The sequence below is a fragment of the Lytechinus pictus genome, chromosome 15 (assembly GCF_037042905.1).
Source record: "Lytechinus pictus isolate F3 Inbred chromosome 15, Lp3.0, whole genome shotgun sequence".
Lineage (NCBI taxonomy): Eukaryota > Metazoa > Echinodermata > Echinoidea > Temnopleuroida > Toxopneustidae > Lytechinus > Lytechinus pictus.
The window spans coordinates 20,141,243-20,166,615 of record NC_087259.1 but is presented as its reverse complement, the minus strand read 5'-3'; the positions used below and the strand labels follow the sequence as shown (position 1 = coordinate 20,166,615).

The following is a 25,373-nucleotide window of genomic DNA, read 5'->3' as shown; positions in this document are numbered from 1 at the left end:
GGCCCTTAGCAAAATATGTTTCATAATTAGAGTTATGAAAAAAATATTTATGTAATATAATATATTATAATATAATATATATATATATATATATATATATATATAACTTAATATAATAGAATATGCACTAGTTTCTTCTTCCTCTACTACGCCTCTCCTTTTTTTCTCCTTCTTTTTCTACTTTTCCCCCTTCTTTTTTTTGGCCAGCCGATGGGGGGGGGGGGGGGGCACGTGCCCCCCATGCCCCCCCGTAGTTACGCCACTGTTGAGCACGTGTTTTACCTCACTTTCATACACTTTCTTTCCCTTCGTTTTTTTCAATCCGCGGCAGCTTTGTCGTGTTATTGACTTTTTTCTTGTTCCTTTTCTTCATATTCTGATTTTCAAATTCAACCTTTGTCTCTATATACCTTCATTTCGTATCTCTTTTTGTCGATTTCTCTCATTGTCCACCATTCTTGTCCATACCACTGAGTCTCCTGCTAAAGACATGTTAAGGCCTATACTTTCTCGCATGTTCTAATTCTTTCTTTCTTTATTGTTGTCATTTTCCTTTGCTTTTTCACCTTTCCCATTCCTCCCACCCCGGCCTCTTTCCTCGTTTTCTTTTCTTCATTTTACCTTTTTCTCTTTTCGCCCTTTTCTCGGTGAAATCCGCCAGGGCCGGGGCAGCTCCCCCCCCCCCCCCGGCGCCTGTTACGCCAGGAAGACCAAATGAACAGCCGATAAGACCAATAGGGACTACCAGTAAGACCAATTGAGTTCACTCAGTCGGATACCAACCACTAAGCCAAAACATCAGTAACAGACTCCAGTATAATTAAGACCAGTTTAAAATCCCAGTTACTATAGGCCTATTCAATACCAATGACTGGAGCAGTATTATTTGTAACTAGAACAGTATTACCAGACCGATAAACCAATACTCCAATTTCCAAGTTACTGGTCCAACTGGTCAAGTTGATTTTTTTTTCTTGTGGTTAATTTGATTTTCTATTTTTATCATTTGACAGATTATTGTCTTATCTCTTCATTTTGGGCTCGGTAAAATGTAGTTTAATGTGTCTATGGACAATCAAGTCTCGAAATGTGTGATTTAAAGAGAAACTTACCCGCCGTTTTTCTGGCTGTGTTTGTGTCGTCACATCTTTTTTTTGAAGGGGTGTCTGTGCTTGTGGGCTTGTCAGTCGTCTTCGTTTCTTTCGAAGAAATGGCGAAGCATAGCTGGTCACCTTCACCTTCCTCCCCAAGTAAACATTGATTCTACTAATTTTCTTTAATTTGGATTTATTATTTTTGATCGGGTGTCACTTTAATTCCTAATGATTCGACAGCGTCAGCAGTGGTGTAATCACGGTGATCCATTTTTGCATTCAAAGTTCTTCTTTTATTAGGATGATTAGTCAAATTACGGTCACAATTACAACACCAGTAGTCAGACATAATTACTAAAATGAATTAATGAATCAAATAAAATTACCACCAGCAATCAGCACACCTACATGGCAATATACTTTTTTTTAAAGATGTTTTATTGTTTTTCTCTCAAATCAAATTTCATACAATGCAGTTAACAAAGTAACAATTGTAAATAATAATTCAAATAAATTTCTTAAACTAGTATACATAATGCACATCATGAAATAATATTCTCAGACTGCATCGTACCACTACCAGATGAGTTTAACAAACAAATATCAGAGAAAAAACTTATAAAAGTATATGCGTTGCACCTGCCCCCTCCTTGCCCCCCCCCCCCCTTCCCTTCACAAACCCCCACACTTCACACCCTCAAACATTTTTCGTACACCCTTGCATATGATGCCGCGTTCCGTCTGAAATAAGAAAACACCATAATGAACGAACATAATCTCGTGAGCTCTGTCGCCTCTATACTCTTGTAAGGAAATGTTCCCATTTCCTTATATGGTTTGATAATTTACCCCTTGTTACTGCTAAAATTTTCTCTTCACGTTCATTTTCTAATATCTTCTCTCTAATTTCGTTGGGACTTGGTGGTCTTTTTAGTCCTGCTGTAAACAAAGATCAGATATTTTATTAAAAGAATAATGTGATTAATTATTTGTTCCTTCCCTATATTAGCATGCTTAACACCAATGTGTATATCCACCCACCTGGCATTTTTTATTTCATACATATTGAATAAGTTACCGCAATCTATCCATAAGTCTCTCGTCTTTTCACATGAGAAAAACAGATGCTCGTAAGTTTCTTCAGTATTCCCACAAAATGAACATTCACTATCTGAGAAAATTTTGAATAAATGTAAATATTTCTTCGTGTATATTAACTCATAAAGCATTTTAAATTGAAACTCTCTAAGCCTACTGCTTAGAGTACATTTTCTGGGTCTTGAAAATATAGCACATATATCTTTTTCGGATAAATTATATGTCTTATATTATCAAACGCATACGATTTTTCCAATTTAATACTTAAAAGTGCCTTGTATATTTTATTAGATGTCACGTTTGGTAAACTGTTAATCTTACCATTAAATATAAATTCTAGATTTAGACCAGTGTCTTCACAATTGTCTTTTTTCTTCAATAGGTGTTTCCATGTTGCTGGAATATTTTCAAAAACTTTATAAACTTTATCTATTTCATTTCCATCTAAACCCATTTTCAGAAAGTCTCTTTGCTTCCACCATATAAATAATTTTTTTTATTTTACTTAGAATCTATTTGTAATTAACATTTTCCTGAATTTCTACATCTAATGATAAAGTTATTCCTAATATTTTGATAGTTTCAACTAATTTACCAAATGGAACTTTAATATCTTTTGTAGAAAGAGGACCCAACGCTAATATAAATGTGTTTTCTTTATTCATTTTTAAGCCTGAAATCTTAGCAAAATCTCCAAATATTTTTCCGATTCTATCAATAGATTGGGAGTCCCTCACAAAAAGTGTCATATCATCCGCATAGAGCGCTTGTTTGACTTCTACATTACCAAAGCTGATTCCGTGGATGGATTTATCTTTACGAATGGTATTAGAAAGGACCTCGATACAAAGTATAAACAAATAAGGAGAGAGGGGATCCCCATGTCTCACACCTCTTTCAACACTAAAGTATCCTGTCGATATACCCCCATTAAATACGCAACTCAGGGCATTTTTGTATAATGTTTTGATCCAGCTGCAAAATGAGGACCCGAAGCCAAAAGAACGTAAAACGTTTTGCAAAAAGATGTGCGAGACCAAATCAAACGCTTTTTCAAAATCTATTGCCATTAAGAAACCAGGTGCATTATTTTGTTGTGTGTAGTAAATCATATCGTCAATCAATCTTTTTTTTTTTTTTTTTTTTTTTTTTTTTTTTTTTTTAAACAAGTGCACACCTAGTTACAATAATGCATATAGCATTTACATTTATTTGAAAGCAGGATAAAAGAGCATTGAAGATTAAATGCTTTGCTGACGGGCATAGGTGCCGCGGCCGGGGATCGTACCCCGGACTTTTTCATGTATAGCCAGGCGCCTTAGACCACTCGGCCACGGCACCTCCTAAATCTAATTGATCTAATACGATACGATACACTACACGAAGATAAACGATACTAGTTATAATCGCGATAAATCGAGACATGAAAAAGTTAATAACGATAATGACGTCATTCAAGATGGCAACTTGCAAGAAAAACCGTCAGGTCAGGTGAAAATGTCTTAGATGACAGATTTCTCAATCATCCAGAGGATTTTTTTCAATAACTCCGGCCCAAGGTATGCAATTAGCTTAAGTTATCTATATTACACTGATAATGGAAACCATGAAAATGTCAATTTTGCCTACCGTAAGTAACGGTGTATTAACCGCACCCGTGTATTAACCGCACCCCCAACTTTGGACTAAAAAAAAAAAAAAAAAAAAAAAAAAAAAAAAAAAAAAAATCCTTCTCACATTTACATGCATATTTGAGGTATGAAGAAACAAAAACTAAGCTCAAGATTTCAAAGTATTCAAAGAGATTACTGGTTTGCGGAAATCTGCTGTTCTTGATCAATTCATCTACAAATGTTAGCAAGAAAGAAAGAAATTGGCATTTTTTCCAGTTGTTTTACGGCTTCGTGCCGTCTCTCTCATACGTGGTGCACGGTGTACATGGTATCTTATGAAAAGCAAACAGGAAAGAAAAAATAAGCTGGCGCGAAACGGGACTTTGAGGGGTTAAAATGAATAGCGCCAGCTTAAGTCGCACTAAAACCACAATACAACGCAAGCTAGCTCTCGGCACTTGCTCAGCTGTGACAATTATTACCGAGAATGCTTGGCGTCTCTTTGAACTTAGCCAGGGAACTTCGCTGCTTTGAATCGAGAATAAAGTCAAAATTAGTGTCATGAAGGTGGGTGCATTTGTTATGGACACTATTTGATTAAGATCGTAATAATCGCTTCCCATTATCCGCGGCTCATACCCCTCTAAACGACATTGCCCTGGGCGGCTACGCCCGGCCACTCGATGTGTTGTGAACTGGCAGACTTCTTACATGTTCGGGAGGGGTTACGCGGGCGGGCTCAGACCTGTCACCGTGGATAAACCGCACCCCCGACTTTTGCTTATATCCCGCCAAGAAAAAGGTGCGGTTAATACACCGTTACTTACGGTAAAAAAAGTTTTAAATCGCGATCTATAAAACGCTAGTTCACTATACGTTGGCTGTAGGTAGGGGCCCCCTCCGCTTCAGTCTATGTATGGTGAGTGGAGCCAACGCAGTTCAGCGGAACAACCAAAATACAGAGACTGAAGCTTTTGGTCTAGCGGCCGAGCTACGTAGAATTGCGATGAAGAGCAGCGGACCGTTCATCTGTTGTTCGCTTCTTACGACCAGAGAGAAAAGGTGATAAACTTTAAGAAAATCGTGCAAATACTCAAATTTTATCCTTTTGATGAGAAAATGGAGTTAATGGAATACAAGAAAGTCCATCTTCTGCGATAAAAGTGGTAACTTGAGGAGAAATGATCACAAAATCAAGTCAGTTGTTGAGCGGGGCCGAGCCGAGCACCTACACAGTTAATACACGCGCGCCTATGGGAATCGCGAGCTGTCGAAAAACGCCTAAAATTACACTTTTTTATTTATTTCAGCGAAAAAAAAGTAACAGAAAGTGAAGAACATCACCATCAGACCTAGACCAAAAGCTTCGGTCTCTGTTATGTTGGTTGTTCAGCTGAACTCCGTTGGCTTCACTCACCAAATACAGAGACCGAAGTTCTAGCGCGATCTGTACAGGGGACTCAATGGCAATATGTTATGTACTTAAGATCGGATAAAACGGGGAAGTGAATTTGCGCGACAGCCGAGGTAAGTCACTGTTTTTGTTCCTTTTTACTTGATTTTTCTCCGTTTTTTGGCAATTAATGCCAAGAGGGAATATTAATTTGCATTTTGGTCGCGTTAATTTTCAAAATTTTTATTCATTAAAGACAAAAATTGAAGAGCCCCGACGGGGGGATTTTGCATTGCAAGTCCCCTAATGGTGGCTGCACGCTAGCTAACCCAGAGAGCTCCCGCCCGCTGTGCGGGCGGGAGCCCAGAAGCTTACCGTGTATTTTACCATTGTCACCGGACTAGGGTGATTTATGGTCTAAATATTTCTCCAAATGAATTGTGAAAACAGAAAGTATACAATTACCATGATTATATGGATGAAGGTCTAACGAGTGGCAGATTCCTGACATCTGGGCACAGTCTGGAACCTCAAAAAAACGAAAAGTTCTCTCCTTCTACCCCGTCTCGATCGGCCATTTTTGTTAAAAATCGTAACAAAATGGCCGATCGAGACTGGGTAGAAGGAGAGAACTTTTCGTTTTTTTGAGGTTCCAGACTGTGCCCAGATGTCAGGAATCTGCCACTCGTTAGACCTTCATCCATATAATCGTGGTAATTGTATACTTTCCGTTTTCACAATTCATTTGGAGAAATATTTAGACCATAAATCACCCTAGTCCGGTGACAATGGTAAAATACACGGTAAGCTTCTGGGCTCCCGCCCGCTACGCGGGCGGGAGCTCTCTGGGTTACACGCTAGCGAGCCGTCTGTGTACGAGGAGAAATTTAAAAAAAAAAAGTTTAAAAACTCCTCGAAACAGACGGCTGCCAGCTGTCTACATCAGACCATATCTCTAGAAAATCTTTACAAGAAATTTCGAAATGACGGAAAAATAGACGCAAATTTGTGGAAAAAAAATCACGAAACGGGTGGGACAACTCGGCCCACGGTCCGAGTTGTCCCGTGGTCCGAGTTGTCCCTGATTCCACCAGACCTCCACTTTAATTCCCGGGACACCAGCGCACAGTGGGCCGGGGCGAAACAAAAGTGCGCCAAAAGTCATTTTGGGCAATTTCAGATTTTAAATTTTTGTCATGCCCAGCTGAAAGATAACACTTTGAAGAATACTTCAGCAAAATATTTCATTCTGGAATTTGCATAAAGGTTGTTAATTTCCTACCTCAAATCGTAAAATGTGACATTTTGCGAAATGTCGCTTATATGACAACCTAGTTGAAAAACAGGCCATTTCACAGAAGGTTTTTCTTGTAGGAATCTGAAATGGCTCCCACATAATCCTGATATATTCTTTTTTCGTGTGAAAGGGTTCAAAGTAGATAAAAAACACCTTTCAGGAGGTTTATAGGATGATTATTCCTCGAAATAGGCTGAAAATCCATGTTTTTTTGCATTTACATAAGAAACGTTTGGATTTCCGTGGATTTCCGTCTAAATTCTATAAGCATCATTTTTCCGATGTCTAAGCTTTAAGTCGATACCAAATTTAGCTGCCCGTTTTTGCCCGTTTTCATGTTAGAGCCGATTTTACTTGACACAACACCCCCAAAACCTGCTAAAAAACGGTCATTTTTATACCGCGCAGTCATCGTAGCGCACCGTATGGGTGTACATTGCCGTTCGGTTTTGCACGGCGAGGACGACTCCCCTTCCATTCCATGAAAATGACATAAATTCCGGGCATAATATAAATAAAATAAAGGTTGCTAACGCAAATGAGGGCTATACCCACAACTCTTCCAGAGATAAAACTTACTTGTAGAATAATTTCAGCCAAAAACCCTCCTCATAGTAATACATTCGTGGTGTTATATACTCTGCGTTTTACACAAGTCAACACAGATTGATAAAAGCACGGTTAATATTTTTCAGATTTTAAAGTTTTTTTTTATATAAATCTAATTAATGATCATTTTGATGCCATAAAATTATTTTCGGCATCTCATACACACTTTTTAGGCATGCGTGAAGCATAAACCAACATTCACTCTGGTCAATATTAAACTAGTACATAACACAAAGTTTATATACTACACATTGTTAAGCGTAATTTGTCTTTTCACAGATAGGTTTTAAGTAGCCAATCAAAATTTGGTATCAAGGTGACGTCATATCGGCTTTAAATTATGTTCAGTCGATTCTACGCCCAAAATTACCCATACTCAACATGTTAAAGTAAAAATCTAACACGGAATATAATTTTGGCGCACTTTCAACTCATTCTGGCCCACTGTGCAGCGGGGCCGGGGCGATTTGCTTTCGCTGACTATCTCCAAGTCCAAGTCCAACCGCGCCAGACCTATTCTCTGTCTCACTAACTTCAGAATGCAAGGGGAATTTTGTGTTTTCTTATGAAAAAGTTGCGATGAGAAATTAATACCTGTGTCTTGTATGCATCTATTGTCGCTTCCAATGATGCCTCATCCATTCCTGAATCGTTTTTTGCCTGTTTTACGAGTTAAAGTTCCATCGATCCATCATCCATCCATCTGTTCCTATGTCTATGAAACGCAAAATGTAGCGAATGAAGTTAACACGAGATGCAGGCCTAGGGCCGGGGCCTATAGGGCTTCGTTTGTTTTGTTTTTCTTGACAGAATGAATGAATAAATAACAAAAAAATAAATCAAAGAAAAATGATAAAAATAAAGATTAATAAAAGTTAACGTGCACATTTTATTAGTGAAGAAATTATTGTATCAAGAGGTATATGGGATTGCCATTGAAAAGGAATAATATATCAATAGAACGATGAATTTTTAAAAGATCATGAAAATACAATTAATAAAACCCATTTTTCAATTTGTTGAGAAAATGATATTTCATTGATTTTGTTTTCAATTCAAGATACACGGGAAGCAGCTCGCATATGACATCACAGGCAATTCAAAAATAATTATCTAATATTTTTTTAAACCTTTGATACATTTTCCTCAAATCTTCATTTTTATTTTTCCTGACTATAAGCTTCATAGCTTTTTGTCAGGGTGAAACCCTTTAAAAGTGTTAGTTAGCTAGCTGTACGATCGAAATAATGTCCATTCAGTCACTGCTGATTGCTGAATAGGCCGTTATCAAATGGCAATTATATAGTCTCGATCCTTTATGTAGTCCCAATAGTAGTTGCGTAATTTGGAAGCCTTGTCAACAATAAGATGATAGGTCGGACACACATGTTTTCAATAACCGTCACCATTCATATACTCTGATGAGCAATATTAATCTGAATCTTGACAATTAAAATTCTCAAAAGTGGCGGCCGCCGGCGGGGAGAGGGGGGGGGGGTCACTTTAATTTAATTGTCACCTGCCCCGCCCCAACCATTCCCCAGTCCAGTACGTATATATAGGCCTATATGCAGGATTAGAAAGCATATGCATATATAAGGCGTATATATATAAGGTTATTGTTTTTATCAATATTTTAATTTGCCTTCAGAGAGATAATTCTTGTAGCTGAAAGGCCATCGATAGACTATTTTATCCCTGCTATTACATCGCTTGTTGCAATAGTGATGTGAGCAATTGAAACATTATTTTGAGTGAACAAACAGGAATTTAAAAAATTGCCCACGTATATACAGAAATTAATTTTTGTTATCATTTAATATTAAATTACTTCATCCCATTCATAAGTTCGAAACCCTAGGGGTTAATTTTTTCAAAAACCTAGTACAGTGCAGCTATAAGTACCAGAGCCCTCGATTTCAGTTCGTTTTTGGTGCGGCACATAATTCGAGTAACCCCCCCCCGGCCCCGACATTTCCCCTACCATGCCTACGGCGGCCGAGCGGCCGTTTTAACATTTGTTGTATACCAGCTACATATTATACATATAGGTGGTATGAACGTCTAGTTTTTGTACCAGCTACATTAAATAAAAATGAATAAATCTGCAAAGTCATGAAAGCCTAAGTTAAAGGACAAGTCCACCCCAACAAAAAGTTTATTTGAACAACAAACAAAACACTGAAAATTTCATCAAAATCGGATGTAAAATAAGAAAGTTATGACATTTTAAAGTTTCACTTAATTTCACAACAGTTATATGCACATCCTATAGTCGGTATGAGGAGACTGATGACATCATCCACTCATGGGCGGAAATCTGTCCCGAAAGGTAGGGGGGACCACAGGGGCGGATCCAGCCTTCGCCAATAGGGGGGGGGGTTCAGCCATATTTTAATCCCCGATTGGCCGCTCGATGATGATTTTTGTTTGTTTCATTAAAGGGGTAGTCTTCGTGGTCACTTTTTAGCTTTATTCTTATAAATCAACATAAATATATAATATCATAATCAATATTTATATAATGCGAGCGCGAAGCGCGAGCAATTTTTTTTTTTTTTTTTAGGGGGGGGGGATTTTACGTATTTTTTCCTAAAATTTTAACATTCTGGGCAATGTTTGTTATCCCGAAAAAGATGTGTATGCAAATAAATAAGTACTACGAACGCGAAGTGCGAGCAGAAATGATCTGATGGAAAAGGTACCTGTTAAAGACTGCTTGCAGTTAGCCATGAAGACGTTACATATTTCAACAATTAAATAATGCGAGTGCGAAGCGCGAGTTGAAATTTTTTGACATTTTTACCTAAGGAATTAAAATTCTAAGCACTTTTTGTAATTCAAACAGATAGGTATATAATTAAACAATTGATGCGAGCGCGAAGCGCGAGCGGAAAAAAAATCGAGATTTAGACCTAAAAACGGCACACTCTATTCATGTTTTGTAAATCATGAAAAGAATGAGTAATAGGGGATCTTCCTACATTAATAATGCGAGCACAAAGCGCGAGCAGAGTTTTTGATATTGTGATCTGAAACTGGATAACGATTTAAATATAGAACAAGTTGAGTATCTGAATAAACATGCGCGGGCGTGTTTCATATTCAGACCTAGAATCTAGGCATTCTACACATCTTTTATTATGAAAAATCAGAGCGAGCGCGAAGCGCGAGCTTAAACTATATGATATTCCAATCTGAAAAAAAAGAAGTTAATTTCAGCTATTTATTTCAAGCACTTTGTAGGAAAATCGTGAGGTGGATATGGATCGCACTTAATAAAGAGCTGATATTTTTCATTATTATTTGAGTTTTGACATAGGACTGGGACATCCTTAGGACATGTCATATGAAAATGATGACTATCTTACTATCCCTCTTGCTAAGCGCGAGATGAAACAAAAGGGACAATTTAATCATTAAATTAATATCTTATTTATTAATGCCTAATGAGGGGGGGGGGGGGATCTGATGATATTATGGCCTGAAAACTGGACATTTCAAGCACTTTTGTAATTCTGAATAGAATGCATCAGTTAAAATATTTTTTTAACCATTAATGCGAGCGCAAAATAATAGGTACTTAATAAATCGAAATTTGCGAGCGCTCAGCACGAGCAGAAAATTTCAATATTCAGACCATAAAGCTATAATTTCAACAGAGCACCTTTTAAAAATCAGTTTGTAAATCACACAAAATAATGAAAGTTCGATTTCCGAGGTGAAATGTGTAATGTATATTGACTTCCAAACTTGATATTTAAGATCCATATTGAACAATCACCTAACAGGCAATGCGAGCGCGAAGCGCGACCGAAAATTTTATATAGTGACATGAAAGATTCTTTTTATTTTCCAAGTCTTCCCCTCATCTTATTTTATTCACTCTGGAATATTTGACAAGCAAAAAAAAAGTTTTCACCCAAAATGTAAGGTCATTTAGTTCAAAAGACATGTATTATTTCGAATGTGAATGATGCATTTTTTTCCATCATAAAAGACCAAAAATAGTAGGGGGGCCATTTGATATTGTGTCCCCCCTACTATTTTTGGTAGGGGGGACACGTCCCCCCTGTCCCCCCTGGGATTTCCGCCCATGCATCCACTCACTATTTCTTTTGTATTTTATAATATGAAATATGAAACATTCTAATTTTCTTCTCATTATCAAGTGAAACAACAATAATTTCTCCCTGAACATATGGAATTAGCATTGTTTAATACTATATGGTTCAGTCAAGTTCCATAATATTGTCAAATTTGTAAAAAATGAAATATTGTTTAATTCAAACAATAAAAAACAAAAGAAATAGTGAATGAGGGACATCATCGACTGTCTCATTTGCATGTCACTGAGTTGTGCATATCACTGTTTTTTTTGAAAAATAAGCGAAACTTAACTTTAAAATATCATAACTTTCTTATTTTACATCCGATTTTGATGAAATTTTCAGCATTATGCTAGTTTGATTTTTTTCTATTTATATTTAAATCAACATTTTCCTGGGGTGGACTTGACCTTTAATATATATAGTGTATATACATTCGTGTTTCAGTGTTTATATCAATATTGATAGGATTTTGCTGATTATTTTGCTATATTCATACCCCTGTTCATACCCTTGTATATAATTTCGATAGGGGTCTACCATAGAGATGTATACTATGGGTTTACACCAAGGTTTACACTTATAAAAACGCTTTGCTTTTCAGCATGCAGGCCGGCCCCTCCACTTTTTTTGTTCATTTTATTGGTACGTTTCAAAACTACAGATGATGTATATTTCTACTATAAATGAATTATTATGAAATGTACTTTGAAAATTTGTGGAATATGAATAAATGGATAAATTAATAAATAATTAAACAAATAAATAAATAAATAAAGTGCCAAGTTGCTTGCCATAGTACACAATCCGATCTTGTTCAGCAGCGCAGGCAATGCGCGCGCCATGCCAGCAGCTAGCTGCGCTGTGGTATTTGCCTAGGTCAGCTCAGACAGGTACAAAACTTCGTCGACACGTCTGACTAAACTAAAGTTTGTGAATTTCTTGTATTTGTGCCTTTTTGTGGTCGGTTAGTATGATAAAAACTTTGATAAATCCATAAAGCTTCGGAAATTTTAAGTCATTGTTCATGAATTTGATATAAAACTGCAAACTATTAAGAATTGAAATGGGGGAAATTGCCGAATTGGTGATGGCCGGCGCGAGACGAGAGGACTCGAGGATCTATTTTGAGAATGGGGGATTCCCCACGGAACTGCACCGGGAGCTGAGCGATGGGCTAGCAATACAATTGAATAGTTATGCGGTGGCACCTTGGCGGTTGAGAATCGAATCGAGATCAATTCATTGTAGATCTATGATCGTGGGCCCATGTCTGCGCACCTAACAATCTAACTTGAAATTAATCTTTTTTTTTTTATCACAACAATTTTCAGTTGATAATGTTCCCTATCATTGCCTATAATATAAAGGCTACCGTATATTGATATTCTTATGAGTAAGTGTGCCAAAATTAAATCTCAGAAAATTTGAGAGAAATTTATATTGTTTCCTTGTAAAAAACCTCGGCCAGTCATCACATCACATCAGGTACGGAAATGAACGACTTCTCCTGTAGGTTTTCTGGTCTTTACTTCTGGTAATTGACGATTATCTAGACAGTTTAAACTTGTGTCTTGTGAGACTTTACATGCGTTGAGAAATGGAGGTTTTAAATCTTTCCCCCACCAAAATTTATCCAACAGATGTTTAAACATTTCCACTGATTTAGCTTCCACTACTTCAGATATTACTCTGACTAAAAAAATACTCCTAAGTTCCAACTGAGATCGCCCTGTGAAAAGCTTGAACTTGTGACCTCTAGTTGCTGAATGGATTGCTGGTGTGAAGAATGTGTCACTCGAGATCCCAAACTTTCCATTTAACAGTTTGTAAACAGTAATCATATCTCCTCTTTGTCTTCTATAAAACAGTAAGTGAAGGTTTAGTCTCTCTAGACGTTGCTCATATGGTAACTCATACGGTATAGCTCAGACTGAACAATTAAATGGTGCCCCATGTTTGTGCACCCATTCACTTTACACACATATTCAGGGATTTTGATGAGAAAGACTGCATTTTGAGGCAATCACATGAAACGCCCGAAATTCATTATTTTACCACCATTTTGAGTAAGATTTTTAAAATGAATATCTGTCTATGTATTGCAGGTGTAAAGTTTTGGGTCGGTGCATATCTTTCACTAGAATTATGCAGATACGCGTGTGCGCAGACAAGGGGGACTGCACAGACATACCTAGAGATACCTAGGGAAGTTTCTGAATGTAGGCATGTTATGCCTCTGTATTCAGTTCTATGTTTTTCCTCCTCAAGATGGCTGGCTCACTTCCGGGAACAGGGCTTTCGTAGTCATATTTTATTGGCTCATTTTTCCAGCATCTATCCAGGGCAGCTTCAAAACTGTGCACACTTGGGGCAGTGACAACTTCATTATTTAGGCTATTCCATGTCTTACGTATTCTAACATAAAAAGAATTCCTATATTTCTGGGTCTTTGTCCTTGGTATGAACAATTTTTTACTGTGACCTCTGGTATGTTCACTATATTTTTCTTCTAAATTAAGTTTTGTACATAGATCATAATTATTAAAGTGTTTATATGTTATACTTGTGGGACCTTAGTTCTGCGGTCTAGACCTATAATCGAGATCAATTCATTGTACTGAAAACAAACAGACCTAGTATTAGGGGTAATGACATGTACTCATGAAAGTACATGGAAGTTACTTTGAAATGCTCAAATGCATTTAAGTATTAAACCCTGATTCATCTTTTTAGTATTCTTAAGATCATTAAGCTCTAAATGTAATCATGTCTTTTTATATTTCAATTCAAACTGCCAGTGCCTGCAATGAAAGGACTCAATTTACCCACTCTAGTTTTTCACTTATTTATCTTTTTTCAGATTTGAATGATGAATGCTGCAAAGTTTATTGGGCTTTTCATCACACTGTGTTTCAGTGTACTCAGTACTCAAGCAGGGATTCTGCTATGGGCTAAGAAAAACTTGAATACATTCAACCCACTCTGCTACTCGGGAGTTGAATGCTGCTTCCATGAGTGGAGTTATAAGCCAAATGTTTCTGGTCAGTATTCTTTCCCCATTTTTGGCTTGGGGTCCTTTACCATGGAGTGACAATTAACTATTTAGAATAAGCTTAAATGAAAATATCAGTAATATTAAATCTTCAGCAAAAACAATAAAAAAAGAAAAGAAGAAAAGAAAGGCATTTTTTTAATAAGCCTTTCATTCTCATATATTTTCTGTTCACATTCATCATCATCATCAAAATCATCATCATCATCATGTGGGATGATTGTTTTGTAATTTTCCTATTTTGTACATTTTCTTTTACTTGTGTTTTCTTCAGCTGTTTTACATTTCTGTTCCGTCTAGACTTGAGTTCATTTTCATTTCTTTTCAGTACTGTCCTTGAAGTGTGAACTTAGGTTACTTGAGTTTAATTATATTCAGTTTTCATTCATCCTTTTCCATATTGAATTCCTTTCCTCTGATTCTCTTTTGTCATCTTCATTCCTTCTTTACTCGGTGTTCCACTCACTCCATCCCTCTCCTGACTCCTTAGTTTCTAATGCCATTATTACCGGTACATAATCACCCAGACATCTTTTATCACCTTCATTTATATTATGAATTGGATTACTACATTTTAGCTTGGCTCTCCTATTTTCTTTAATTTCATTGGTGAGATTTAGGTTCATTCAAATAGTGTTATGTTTTTATAGCTACAAATTTGATGTTGGCCAGAAAGGCCTATGGTATAAGAAGAGAAGTGATTTTTAATAAACACAAACACAGACACGACACCAGATTTTCTTTGACTTCAGTTTAATTTCTTTGCATCTCCTAGTTTCACTTAATTTCACCCTTGGTTTGATTATTGATTAATATGAGCTACAACTTTGAACTTCATTATTTTCTAACCTTAAATGAACTTATAATTTCTCAACCCTACAATTATCATTCTTATTTTATAAAATAGTGAGTGATATTGCACAATAATTATGTCATATTTAGATTTTAATTACAATCACAAGGAGTATACTAAATTGAATACATGTGTATGAAATTTCATTCTGATCACAAGGAGGCCTGTAATAGTCTTCTTAATATAAATATGTGTGTATGGAGCAAGGGTGGATCCAGGAATTCCCAAAGGGGGGGGGGCACATTTTCCTGAGGAAAAATTTTACAAGCAAAAAAGAAAAAAAATGGTTTTCAACAAAAAATAAGAACATTTCTGAATTAACAGCATTTTTACATTACAAATTTTAATTGTGCCCCTCAAAAGGGGGGAAACAGACCGGGTTTGCCCCCCGGCCAAACCCCCCCCCCCCCGGATCCGCCAGTGGTATGCAGGGGGGGGGGGTGGTAAGGTCTACAACAAAAAATGTACACTGAGCAATGTCTATATTCATTATTTTTCTAGCTCTTGACGGGTCTTTCAAGCAACATCTGTTTGGCCAGTCATTGGCGCAGAGTACCGTCCTTGGTGCTATTGACGGTCATGTGACCAATCGTAATCCACAGAAGCCCTTAGTCTTATCCCTGCATGGACCTGCTGGAACCGGAAAGAACCACATCACTCGTCTGGTTGTCGAAAGTCTGTTCACATATGGGATGGATAGCACTTTTGTGACTCAGAAGATATCGACCAAGGACTATCCACATAAAGACTTACTCCAGTATTACAAGGTAATGCATTAATTCAATTCAATATTTATAACATTGACTGGCCTTGAGGGAAACATCAAATATACCGGTATTTCCCGCAACAGAATCATATTGGCCAGAGTCTTTAGATGAGGGCAATATGGATATTTTAAGGGCAATATATTTGATGTCCCTTGAAACTGAAGAGCCAGTCAATATTTTTATCATCCAAATCAGACATCTAGAGCAAAAATCATGAAAATGGAGATATTTCTTTCAAGAATAGGGTTCTATTTTGTCAGGTTTATATCAGGGGCTAGGCTTTGTTCTTTACAATTGTGAAGTCATCCTGGGATAGCTTCGAAGCTGCTGAAAGAATTTACTCTTCAACTGCTGGTAAAGCCCCCATTCCTATGAAGAGGACATCTCTTTCCAAGGGAATTATCTTAATTCGATTTTTCTCATGTAAGTCACTTTTGAACCAAACTTAGGTTGTAGCTGTACATAGGAGACCTGCATGTTATTGTGTTCAGAGGTCACATGGCAAGGTCAATATTTCTGGTTACTTTCACAAGTGGGCGAGACACAACATTGCTTATGCATTGTCTTACGCTATATCTCTCCCTTCCCTCCGTCTCCAGTGGCGTAACAGGCGGGGGGGCAGGGGGGGCAAGTTACCCCCCCTGGCGGATTTTACCGGGAAAATAAAAAAAAAACGGGAAAAAAAAGAAAAAGGGAGGGGGAAGAAAGGGAAGGGGGAGGAAAAGGGAAAAGGAAAGGAGGAAAGGGAAAGGGAAAATCAAAAGAAAACAAAGAACTTATTATTTTTTATGGAAAAGGAAGGAAAGCAGGAAAAAGAACGAAAGAACATTTGAGAAAGAACAAATCATTCCGAAATAGGCCTAGGTAAAGCAATAGCATGATGGGAAATAAATTCAAAGATAACAAAGTGGCAAATATTAGCGGGAAATGAAGATAGAATTCGTCAAAAGCTAAATTGGAAAACAAAGAACAAGAAAAAAAATACTTAATAACACGACCGGGCTGCCGAGGATTGAAAATAAAGAGCGGGAAGACGGACTGCATGCATACAACATTCTGCTGTAAGCTTGCTAAATTTTATTCAAAAAAGCTTTGCCCCAGACCCCATGCAGTAGGGGCTCCTCATCTAAAGGCCTAACATTCAAATGGCTCTATAACACCCCCCTGTAGGGACCCTTCCTACATTAAGCTTTTCGTTCAATCACTGGCGTACAGGCGTGGGGGGTCTTGGTTCCACACCCAAGGGGAAATAAAAGAAATATAGGAGACAAATTAATGAAACGAATGGAAACAATGAAGTATGTTATTTGCTGAATATAATGGAAATATCTATCACAGAATTGAAATTTAATTTCAATTGGCAATTATTTTTTTCCCAGCTCGCTTTGCTCGCTGGCGACTTTTTACCAATTTTCCCACGTCGCTATGTTTTGACCCCTCACAATATTTGGTTCATTACGCAACTGGGTTGAATGAATGTGTTGTGTAAAAGCTATATCCTGTATATATATACCCGCAACATATAGCGGCAATCTGCGGGGTTTAAATGGCTTTGATATCAAGAAGTTTCGGGGGCTCCGCCCAGGACCCCAACCACATAGCACTGCCGTATGTGAGTATGGAAGGGTTGGGCCATGGCCCCTAAAAGTTCTGCAACAAAAAAAAAGAGGAAGGAAAAGCACAGAAAAAGTGTAGGACTATGATTTTATTTACTGAATATATCAAAAAATATAGCAAAGTTAGATTATCATGAAAAGGTGATTTTTTTTCTCGCTCGCTTCGCCCGCTCGGGATTTATATTAAGCAGCTTTTTAGTACATGCGCCATACTGCGCCCCTGTTTTCTTTACTCTTCACGCTACTGCTGCAAAAATTCCTGTTCACAACAAAAGGAATGGAAAGAAAGAAGATTAATATATATTCTCTGGATATCATGTCAAAATCTATCACAAAATTGATTTTTTTTTTGTATTTAAAAATGTCAAAATTTTTGCTCGCTCGCTTCGCTCGCTCGCAACATGTTTTAAAAAGATAAATTCTGCCCGATACGCAATATCTGACCCTCTCAAAATAGTCGCCCCATTACACCATTATAATACGCCTGTTCATACCATTATGACCCACTCACACTAGTACGAGGTTACGGTATGCTGTATGACCGGGAAATTTTTGGCTCTTGCCCCCCCTGGCCACCGACCCCTGTTACGCCGCTGTCCGTCTCTCTCTCTTTCCTTTCTCAAATTTTCATTCTCTTCTCTCCACTTTCCAGTTTTCCCCCTCCTTCTTTTCTCTCCATCCTCCCATTTTACTCCGTTCTTCTCTTTTTTAAATTCCCTGTTCTGCAGGACGAGCTGGTGTCATTATTGAAATCCAAGGTATCATCATGCCCCCATCATGTGTTCATATTTGATGAGGTAGACAACATGCCACCAGGCTTGCTAGACAGTATCAAGAGCTACTTAGATCACCATGCCAAAGTCGATGGGATTGATTTCAGGAAAACCATTTTTATATTTAGAAGGTTGGTAGAGGCAGATTTCACAAACTCTGAAATGGATGAAACTTAATACCAACTTATTACCAGATTGTTGATGCTACTGAACATTCATGTTACAATCTCAATATTATATAATTTTTTTTTTTTTTGAAAAGCTCAGAAAAAAAAAATTATTTCAAAGTTACATATCAAAGTGACATACAATACCACATTATTTCTTTGCCTATATGTAAAGAGCTGTCAATGTGAATTAGGAAAAGTCCTGTTTTCAGATAATTTGAGGTTGCCAACTCTGATAGCCATATTTTCCTGAGCTGCTCCCAGTTTTTATTGTCTCACCTTCATAGCAGAGTTAGACTATAGGCACCGCTTTTCCGACGGCGGCGGCAGCGTCGTCACCAAATCTTAATTAAGGTTAATTTTTTGAAATGACAGCATAACTTAAAAAGTATGTGGACCTAGTTCATGAAACTTGGACATAGTGTTAATCAAGTATCACATAACATCCTGCATGAGTTTCATGTCACATGACCAAGGTCAAAGGTCATTTAGGGTAATTGAACTTTGGCTGAATTGGGGGTATCTGTTGAATTACCGTCATAACTTTTACTACTATTTCTTTCTTTGTAACAGTAATCTAGCTGCACAAGCAATCAACAAGCATGTATGGGACATGTATGAGAGGGGGGAAGGAAGGCGAGAGATTATTTTACGTGATTTGGAGCGAATCATCTCAAATGAAATCAGTCAAAACTCTGGTTAGTAAATTCCCTTTTTCATTGATGTTCTGATTACCATACAGTTCCATGTGGTAAATTACAACAATGCACCACATTTTTGTCAGTGCATATATATTTACAAACCATATTTGCATATATTTTCATTTCTGCTGACAAAGTAGCTAGAAATCTTTAGTACCAACTCTCCTTAAAATAAATTGAATGATAACTGTTACCATAAAGAGATCAGGCTTTATTCGTTTTTTTTTCTTACTCGGTTCTGGACTTATCGTATTTAGAAGCTGGTTTTTACAAGGCTCGAATCATCGGCTCTCATCTGGTCAGCCATTATGTGCCATTCCTCCCTCTGGAATCATACCACGTCAGGCAATGTATCGGAGTCCAGTTTGAATCGCACGGGTACAGATCCACTCCAGCCTTGGAAGATGAGGTTCTTGCTGAGTTACAGTTTGACGGACCACAAGGATCCCGGGTATTCGCCGTCAAGGGATGTAAGAATGTGGCTGAGAAAGTAAACATCGTTCTCTATAAACTGAAGATGAAAGCTCAGAGAGAGAGGCATATAGAATTATAAGATTAACGGGGAGTACTCGAGGGCCATGTGAATGATTCTTTAGTGGGGGTGCTGATGTAAATTGAAATGAAAAAAAAGGGTTATCACTACAATGGAAGTCGTCCTGAGAAGTTTGAAAAGCCAAAAAAAAGAAAAGAAAAAAGAGGTTTCCTTACAAATTAAAATGAAGGTCATTTAGGATTATCTATCAATTCTTTTGCATCTTGCAGAATTCCTAGGGGTGCTGCCTATGGACAGTAATACACACAGCACCACGAGGGAAAATCTTGGGGGTACATCTGGATATTACTCACTACCCAATTTCCTTCATTTTTTCATGAGAAATAGAATATATTTAATGTAGTTTAAGATGCATCCCAGCTGCAATATAGCGGGGTAGGCTTGCTTACATTTCTGAAATATTCATGTTAAACATTGTATGAAAATTTGTGGTCATCTATGCCCAGGTGGTAAAGTGTATTCTCAAATTAAAATTACTTCTCAAGTTAAAAACAGAATATTTTTAAATGTTCTGTTCTAAAATTTATAATCTTGATCATATTTTTCAATATTTGGAATCACTTTAAGAGCTTAAATCTGTGTTTATTTTGATATATTTGAGCTTGAAACATTGTGGAAGAGCAGTGTTGTTGGTTCTAACTCTCTCCCTATGATCAGAGCATTTTATGTTCAAATTCATCTGCAGCCTAGTGCCCTTTGGCAAGGTGTCAATCCACAATTTGCCACTCTCCACCCAGGTATGGGTACCTGGTAGGATGCAAATATCATGGTAGCTTGTCTAGCACAGTGTGTGCCTCAGTGGCGACTGGCTGGAATACTCCCCAGGGAGTGGAGGATGTTCATACATTTTGTTGGGGAAGGACTGATTGGAAATTGCCAACGTTAATAAATATGTGAGCGCTTAGGTACATATAATGTATATCTTAAGAGAATTATGAATAATTTTTTTAATAATTATAATAATGATAATTATTATCATTGCTATCATTATTATTATTACTTTTATTTTTATGATGATGATGATGATAATTGTTATTATTATTGTATAATTTTTTATTATTGTTAAGTGGTCTGTCTTTGACAGATCACCTCTTAATTTCATCAGAATTTTCTTTATTTCTTTATTTATTTTTAGCACCTATGTTTGTTGCCAACTTTTCTCCGAATTGGCCGAATCAATTTGGCTGATTTTTCTGTCATATCTAGAGTCTATCAAAGAGACTGCATACTAAGCTTTTCACGGTCATCTGGTCATGATGACGTCATCTATGCGCCATTTTGTAAAATTCTTAATTTGATCATATCAACATAAAGGATCATCAATAGTCAATCATATTTACATCAAATAAACTTTAGGTCAAAGGGCATCTGTCAAAGTCATCAAAGGTCATGTAAAGGTCACGACGCGTGCGTATCGTCAAAGCTAAAAAAATTCTCAAAATGGCCTATAATAAATTTTGGGTACGTTTCAGGTCATTTGAAGCATTTCGACATTTTGCGTGCGCGCACATATGTGTGTGTGTGTTCGTGCGTAACATTGTGATGCAGCATAAATTTGCTGTTTTTTCTATGCGTATCTATTATCGATATAATTCTGATCAAATTGATACCTCAATAGATACTCGATACTAGATTCTACATTCCTCTCTTTCATGAGCCATATCTCCATTTTTTCTTGTCAGTTATCCCTGAGCTTTTAGTGTGTTGTAGCTGAGATTCTAATCTTTCGAGTGCATGTGTTGCCTTCATTTACAGATCAGATGCTGGGATCATGCCCGTATTTCACTTGCAAAATTGGATTTGAGATTCTCGTATTTTGCATAGGTGTAAAGTCTATGGGAAATATTCTAGCTCAATCAGTTAGGCGTCAGACTTGCATCTCATTCAATCATGCAGGCAGGGGTTCAAGCCCGTGGGTGAACATGATTTTGTTTTTTAATATCTTGCGCACGATCTATCTACCTATATGACATATCTATCTATCTCTCTGTCTAATACATGTATATATCTATCTGTTTGAATCTCTCTCTCTCTCTCTCTCTCATTCTATCTATCCATACATGTATGTCTGTCTATCTACCTACATTGTACAGTATATCTATCGATCTCTTTCTCACTGTCTAATATATAAATCTATCTGATTAAATATATATCTATCTATCTATCGATCCATCTATCTATCTATCTATCTATCGATCCATCTATCTGCCTTTCTCTATCTATCTATCTATCTATCTATATGTCTGTCTGTCTATTTTTTATTAATATAACCACCTATCATTTATCTCTAATTATCGTGCAATCTATACAGATGGATCAAAACACCAAAATAAAGTAGGTGCGGCTTGTATAAGTGGTCCTATACAAAGACAAGTTAGATTGCCAGATCTTCCAGATCGTTATTAGCTTTGAAAATGGCTTTAGGTGTTGCACATATTCGTACTAATTTTTATGATGTTCCTGACCTTAAGACATTATTTAGAGATATTTTACGATTATCAGTGGCGTAACAGGCGGGGGGCAGGGGGGGCAAGTTGCCCCCCCTGGCGGATTTTACCGGGAAAATAAAAAAAAAACAGGAAAAAAAGGAGGGAGAAAGAAAGTGAAAGGGGAAGGAAAAGGAAAGGAGGAAAAGGAAAGGGAAAAGTGAAAAGAAAACGAAGAAAAATATTTGTTTTCATGGAAAAGGAGGGAAAGTGGGAAAATGTACGAAAGAAGAACATTTGAGAATGAACAAATCATTCCGAAATAGGCCTATGTAAATGCAGTAGCACGGTGGGAAATAAATTAAAAGATGACAAAATGGCAAACAATAGCGGGAAATGAAGGTAGAATGTAATTAGTCAAAAGCTATATTGTAAAACAAAGAAAATGGACAAAAAAGGACAAAAATGATACTAGTAAGTAACACGACCGGGCTGCCGATGATTGTAATTAAAGAGCGGGAAGAAAGATGGATAATATACAACATTGTGCTATAAGTTTGCTAAATTTTGTGCAAATAAGCTACCGGGGCTTTGCCCTAAACCCCCACGCAGTAGGGGCTCTTCATTTATAACCTACAAATGGCTTTATAACGCCCCCCGTTCAATCACATTCAATCACTGGCATACAGGCGGGGGGGGGGGTTGGTTCCACACCCAAGAGGAAGTAAAATAAATTATAGGAGACAACGTTTAATGACATGAATGGAAACAATGAAAGGTGTTTTTTTCTGAATGTAATGGAAAAATCTATCACATAATTAAAAATTAATTTCAATGGGCATTTTTCTTCCAGCTCGCTTTGCACGCTGGCGACTTTTTACAAATTTTCCCACATTGCCATGTTTTGCTCCCAAAAATATTTGGTTCATTACGCAACTGGGCTGAATAACTGTGTTGTGTACTATATTCTGTATATGCCCGCGATTTGGTTAAAATATAGCAGCAATCTGCGAGGTTTAAATGGCTTTGATATCAAGAAGTTCTGGAGGCTCCGCCCCGGGCCCCAACCGCACAGCACTGCGTATGGAAGGTTTGGCCGGGCCATGGCCCCAAAAAGTTCTACAAATAAGAACAAAAAAGGACGAAAGAAAAGAGTAGGATATGATTTTATTTACTGAATATAATGTAAAAAAGAGCTAAAGTTAGATTCTCATGAAAAGGTGATTTCTTTTTCTCGCTCGCTTCGCTCGCTCGGGACTGACATAAAGCACATTTGCTATACTGCGCCCCTCGGTTTTTTTTACACTTCACGCTACTGCCGCAAAGAATCCTGTTCACAGTGGCGTACATACAACAAAAAAGGAATTTAAAGAGAGAAGAGTGAAATATATTATTCTCTGGATATCATGTCAAAATCTATCAAAAAATTGGATTTTTGTATCAAAGAGGTCTAAATTTTTGCTCGCTCGCTCGCAAATTTTTTAAAGATACATTTTGCCCAATACACAATATCTGACCTTCTCAAAATAGTCGCCTTATTACACCATTACTCCTGTTCATACCATGATATGACCGGGAAATTTTTGGCTCTTGCCCCCCCTGGCCACCGACCCCTGTTACGCCGCTGACGATTATGTATTGTAAATTTCCTAAAGGAGATCAATCTCTTTATTAGATTTTAGGTGGGAAACTGTTCGAATCCCAATCACAACAGGTATACCCTTGGGCAAGGTATTTTTATTCCAATTGTCTAGTCTTTTGGAGGAGACTCTAAGCCGTCGGTCCCGTGTAAAGGAGACTCACACCATTTGCACGTTAAAAAACCTACTCCTCTTTTCGTAAAGAGTAGGGATGTTATCCCGGGAAGTACTAGTAGTTAACCTATTAATTTATTACTGATAATTACTAATTTATAATTCTGTTCCTTTGTAAAGTTGCATTAGGGTAATTTGTACTGTATTATAGTAACTTTTCCAGATCAACTGTCTGACACTTATATGGCATGCATGTGTTGATAGTGTTGTTAATTTTTTATCAATCAATCAATCAATCATTTATCTCTCCATCCATCCATCTATATATCTTATATGTATCTGTTTGAATATGTATGTCTGTTTCTCTATCTTTCAATCTAATATTTGTTTAAATATTTTATTCTGTTTGTCTATACGACAAACCACCTAATTTGTCCGTATGACAAATTAAAATCTAGTTATTATTATTATTACATGACAAAATGAGAGATTGTGTCTTCAAATTCATGTGAAAAAAGTATATTGCCATATTTTATCTGAAAGTTTAGGGCAAAATGGAAGTCATTGACTGTCTAAAAAGCAACAAAGAAAAATAATAATTAAGGTTTGCCCTACATGCATGAGGGCGGCTGGTGCATTTGGCCTGTGACACAAAGACTTATGGATGTTGTCTTTTGTATTGCCATATTAACACAATACATATATATATGTAAGGTAGTATAATTTGAATGACCTTTAAAAGATATTAATAAAATCTCAGACAGGGAGCTGTTATACAGCATAAGTTTTATGTGATTGCAAAGTTAAATTACACACAGGAAATTTACATTGAAAATTTACAAGATGGTGACGGTGGTCACTTTACTTTTCAAGGATTTGAATGACAGAATAATCCAATATCATTCACAACCCTGAATGTTTGCAAAAACTTTAGACAGGCTTTAAATTTCACAATATTATTTGATGACAACTTTGGGTTTGCTGGGGGGGGGGGGGGTAGCAGTTTGATTATTATGTTGCCATACATGTATACAAGTTTAATCATATATTTTGGTGGTCTTCCAAGAATTTGAAAACCTAGTTTTGCAAAGTTTTTGACCAAGAAATTATGTTTCACATGTTAAAAGTTCAATAGGGAAGGGGAACTAAATAAGATGAATAGTAGTAAATAAGTAAATAATTTGAATTCATATTGTCAAGTTCTAAAGGAAACATTTATAAATATTACAAAATGATAGAAAGATTTAAGGGGGAGAATAATATATTGTCTAAGGAAAGATAATTTTATGTACCAGTAATTAAAGTTCTAAGAATAGACTCAATGCAATACGAATGAAATCATGATGAATCATGCATCTCTTCAAATGTATAAGATGGTACATGTCCTTTACAATATCTTGAAAAGTGCCTTTGAGCATTCTACAGAGAGAATTTGGCATGATTTACAAATCTATGTCCAATTTAATATTATTATGACTTGTGTACATCTTCATGT

General features: G+C 36.9%; 1 protein-coding gene across 2 annotated transcripts; it reads left to right on the top strand.

Moving 5' to 3' along the window:
* Positions 1-12,058: 12,058 nt before the first annotated feature.
* LOC129277864 (torsin-1A-like) lies at positions 12,059-20,250 on the top strand. Of its 2 annotated transcripts, none has more exons than XM_064110211.1 (6): positions 12,059-12,106; positions 14,077-14,257; positions 15,623-15,888; positions 18,233-18,408; positions 19,018-19,142; positions 19,403-19,820. In XM_064110211.1, the coding sequence occupies exons 2-6, from the start codon at positions 14,083-14,085 to the stop codon at positions 19,696-19,698; spliced, it is 1,038 nt and encodes a 345-aa protein (XP_063966281.1). In that variant the 5' UTR covers positions 12,059-12,106; positions 14,077-14,082; the 3' UTR covers positions 19,699-19,820. The 2 variants fall into 2 exon arrangements, with proteins under 2 accessions (XP_063966281.1, XP_063966282.1); XM_064110212.1 differs by having other exon boundaries at positions 12,080-12,180; positions 19,403-20,250.
* The last annotated feature ends 5,123 nt before the right edge of the window (positions 20,251-25,373 follow it).

Bases quoted from the DNA above. Each gene is read 5' to 3' on its own strand.
- LOC129277864 (XM_064110212.1), top strand. From the start codon at position 14,083: ATGATGAATGCTGCAAAGTTTATTGGGCTTTTCATCACACTGTGTTTC. The intron at 14,258-15,622 runs GTCAGTATTCTT...TTATTTTTCTAG, and splicing joins TTATAAGCCAAATGTTTCTG to CTCTTGACGGGTCTTTCAAG. The intron at 15,889-18,232 runs GTAATGCATTAA...CCTGTTCTGCAG, and splicing joins ACTTACTCCAGTATTACAAG to GACGAGCTGGTGTCATTATT.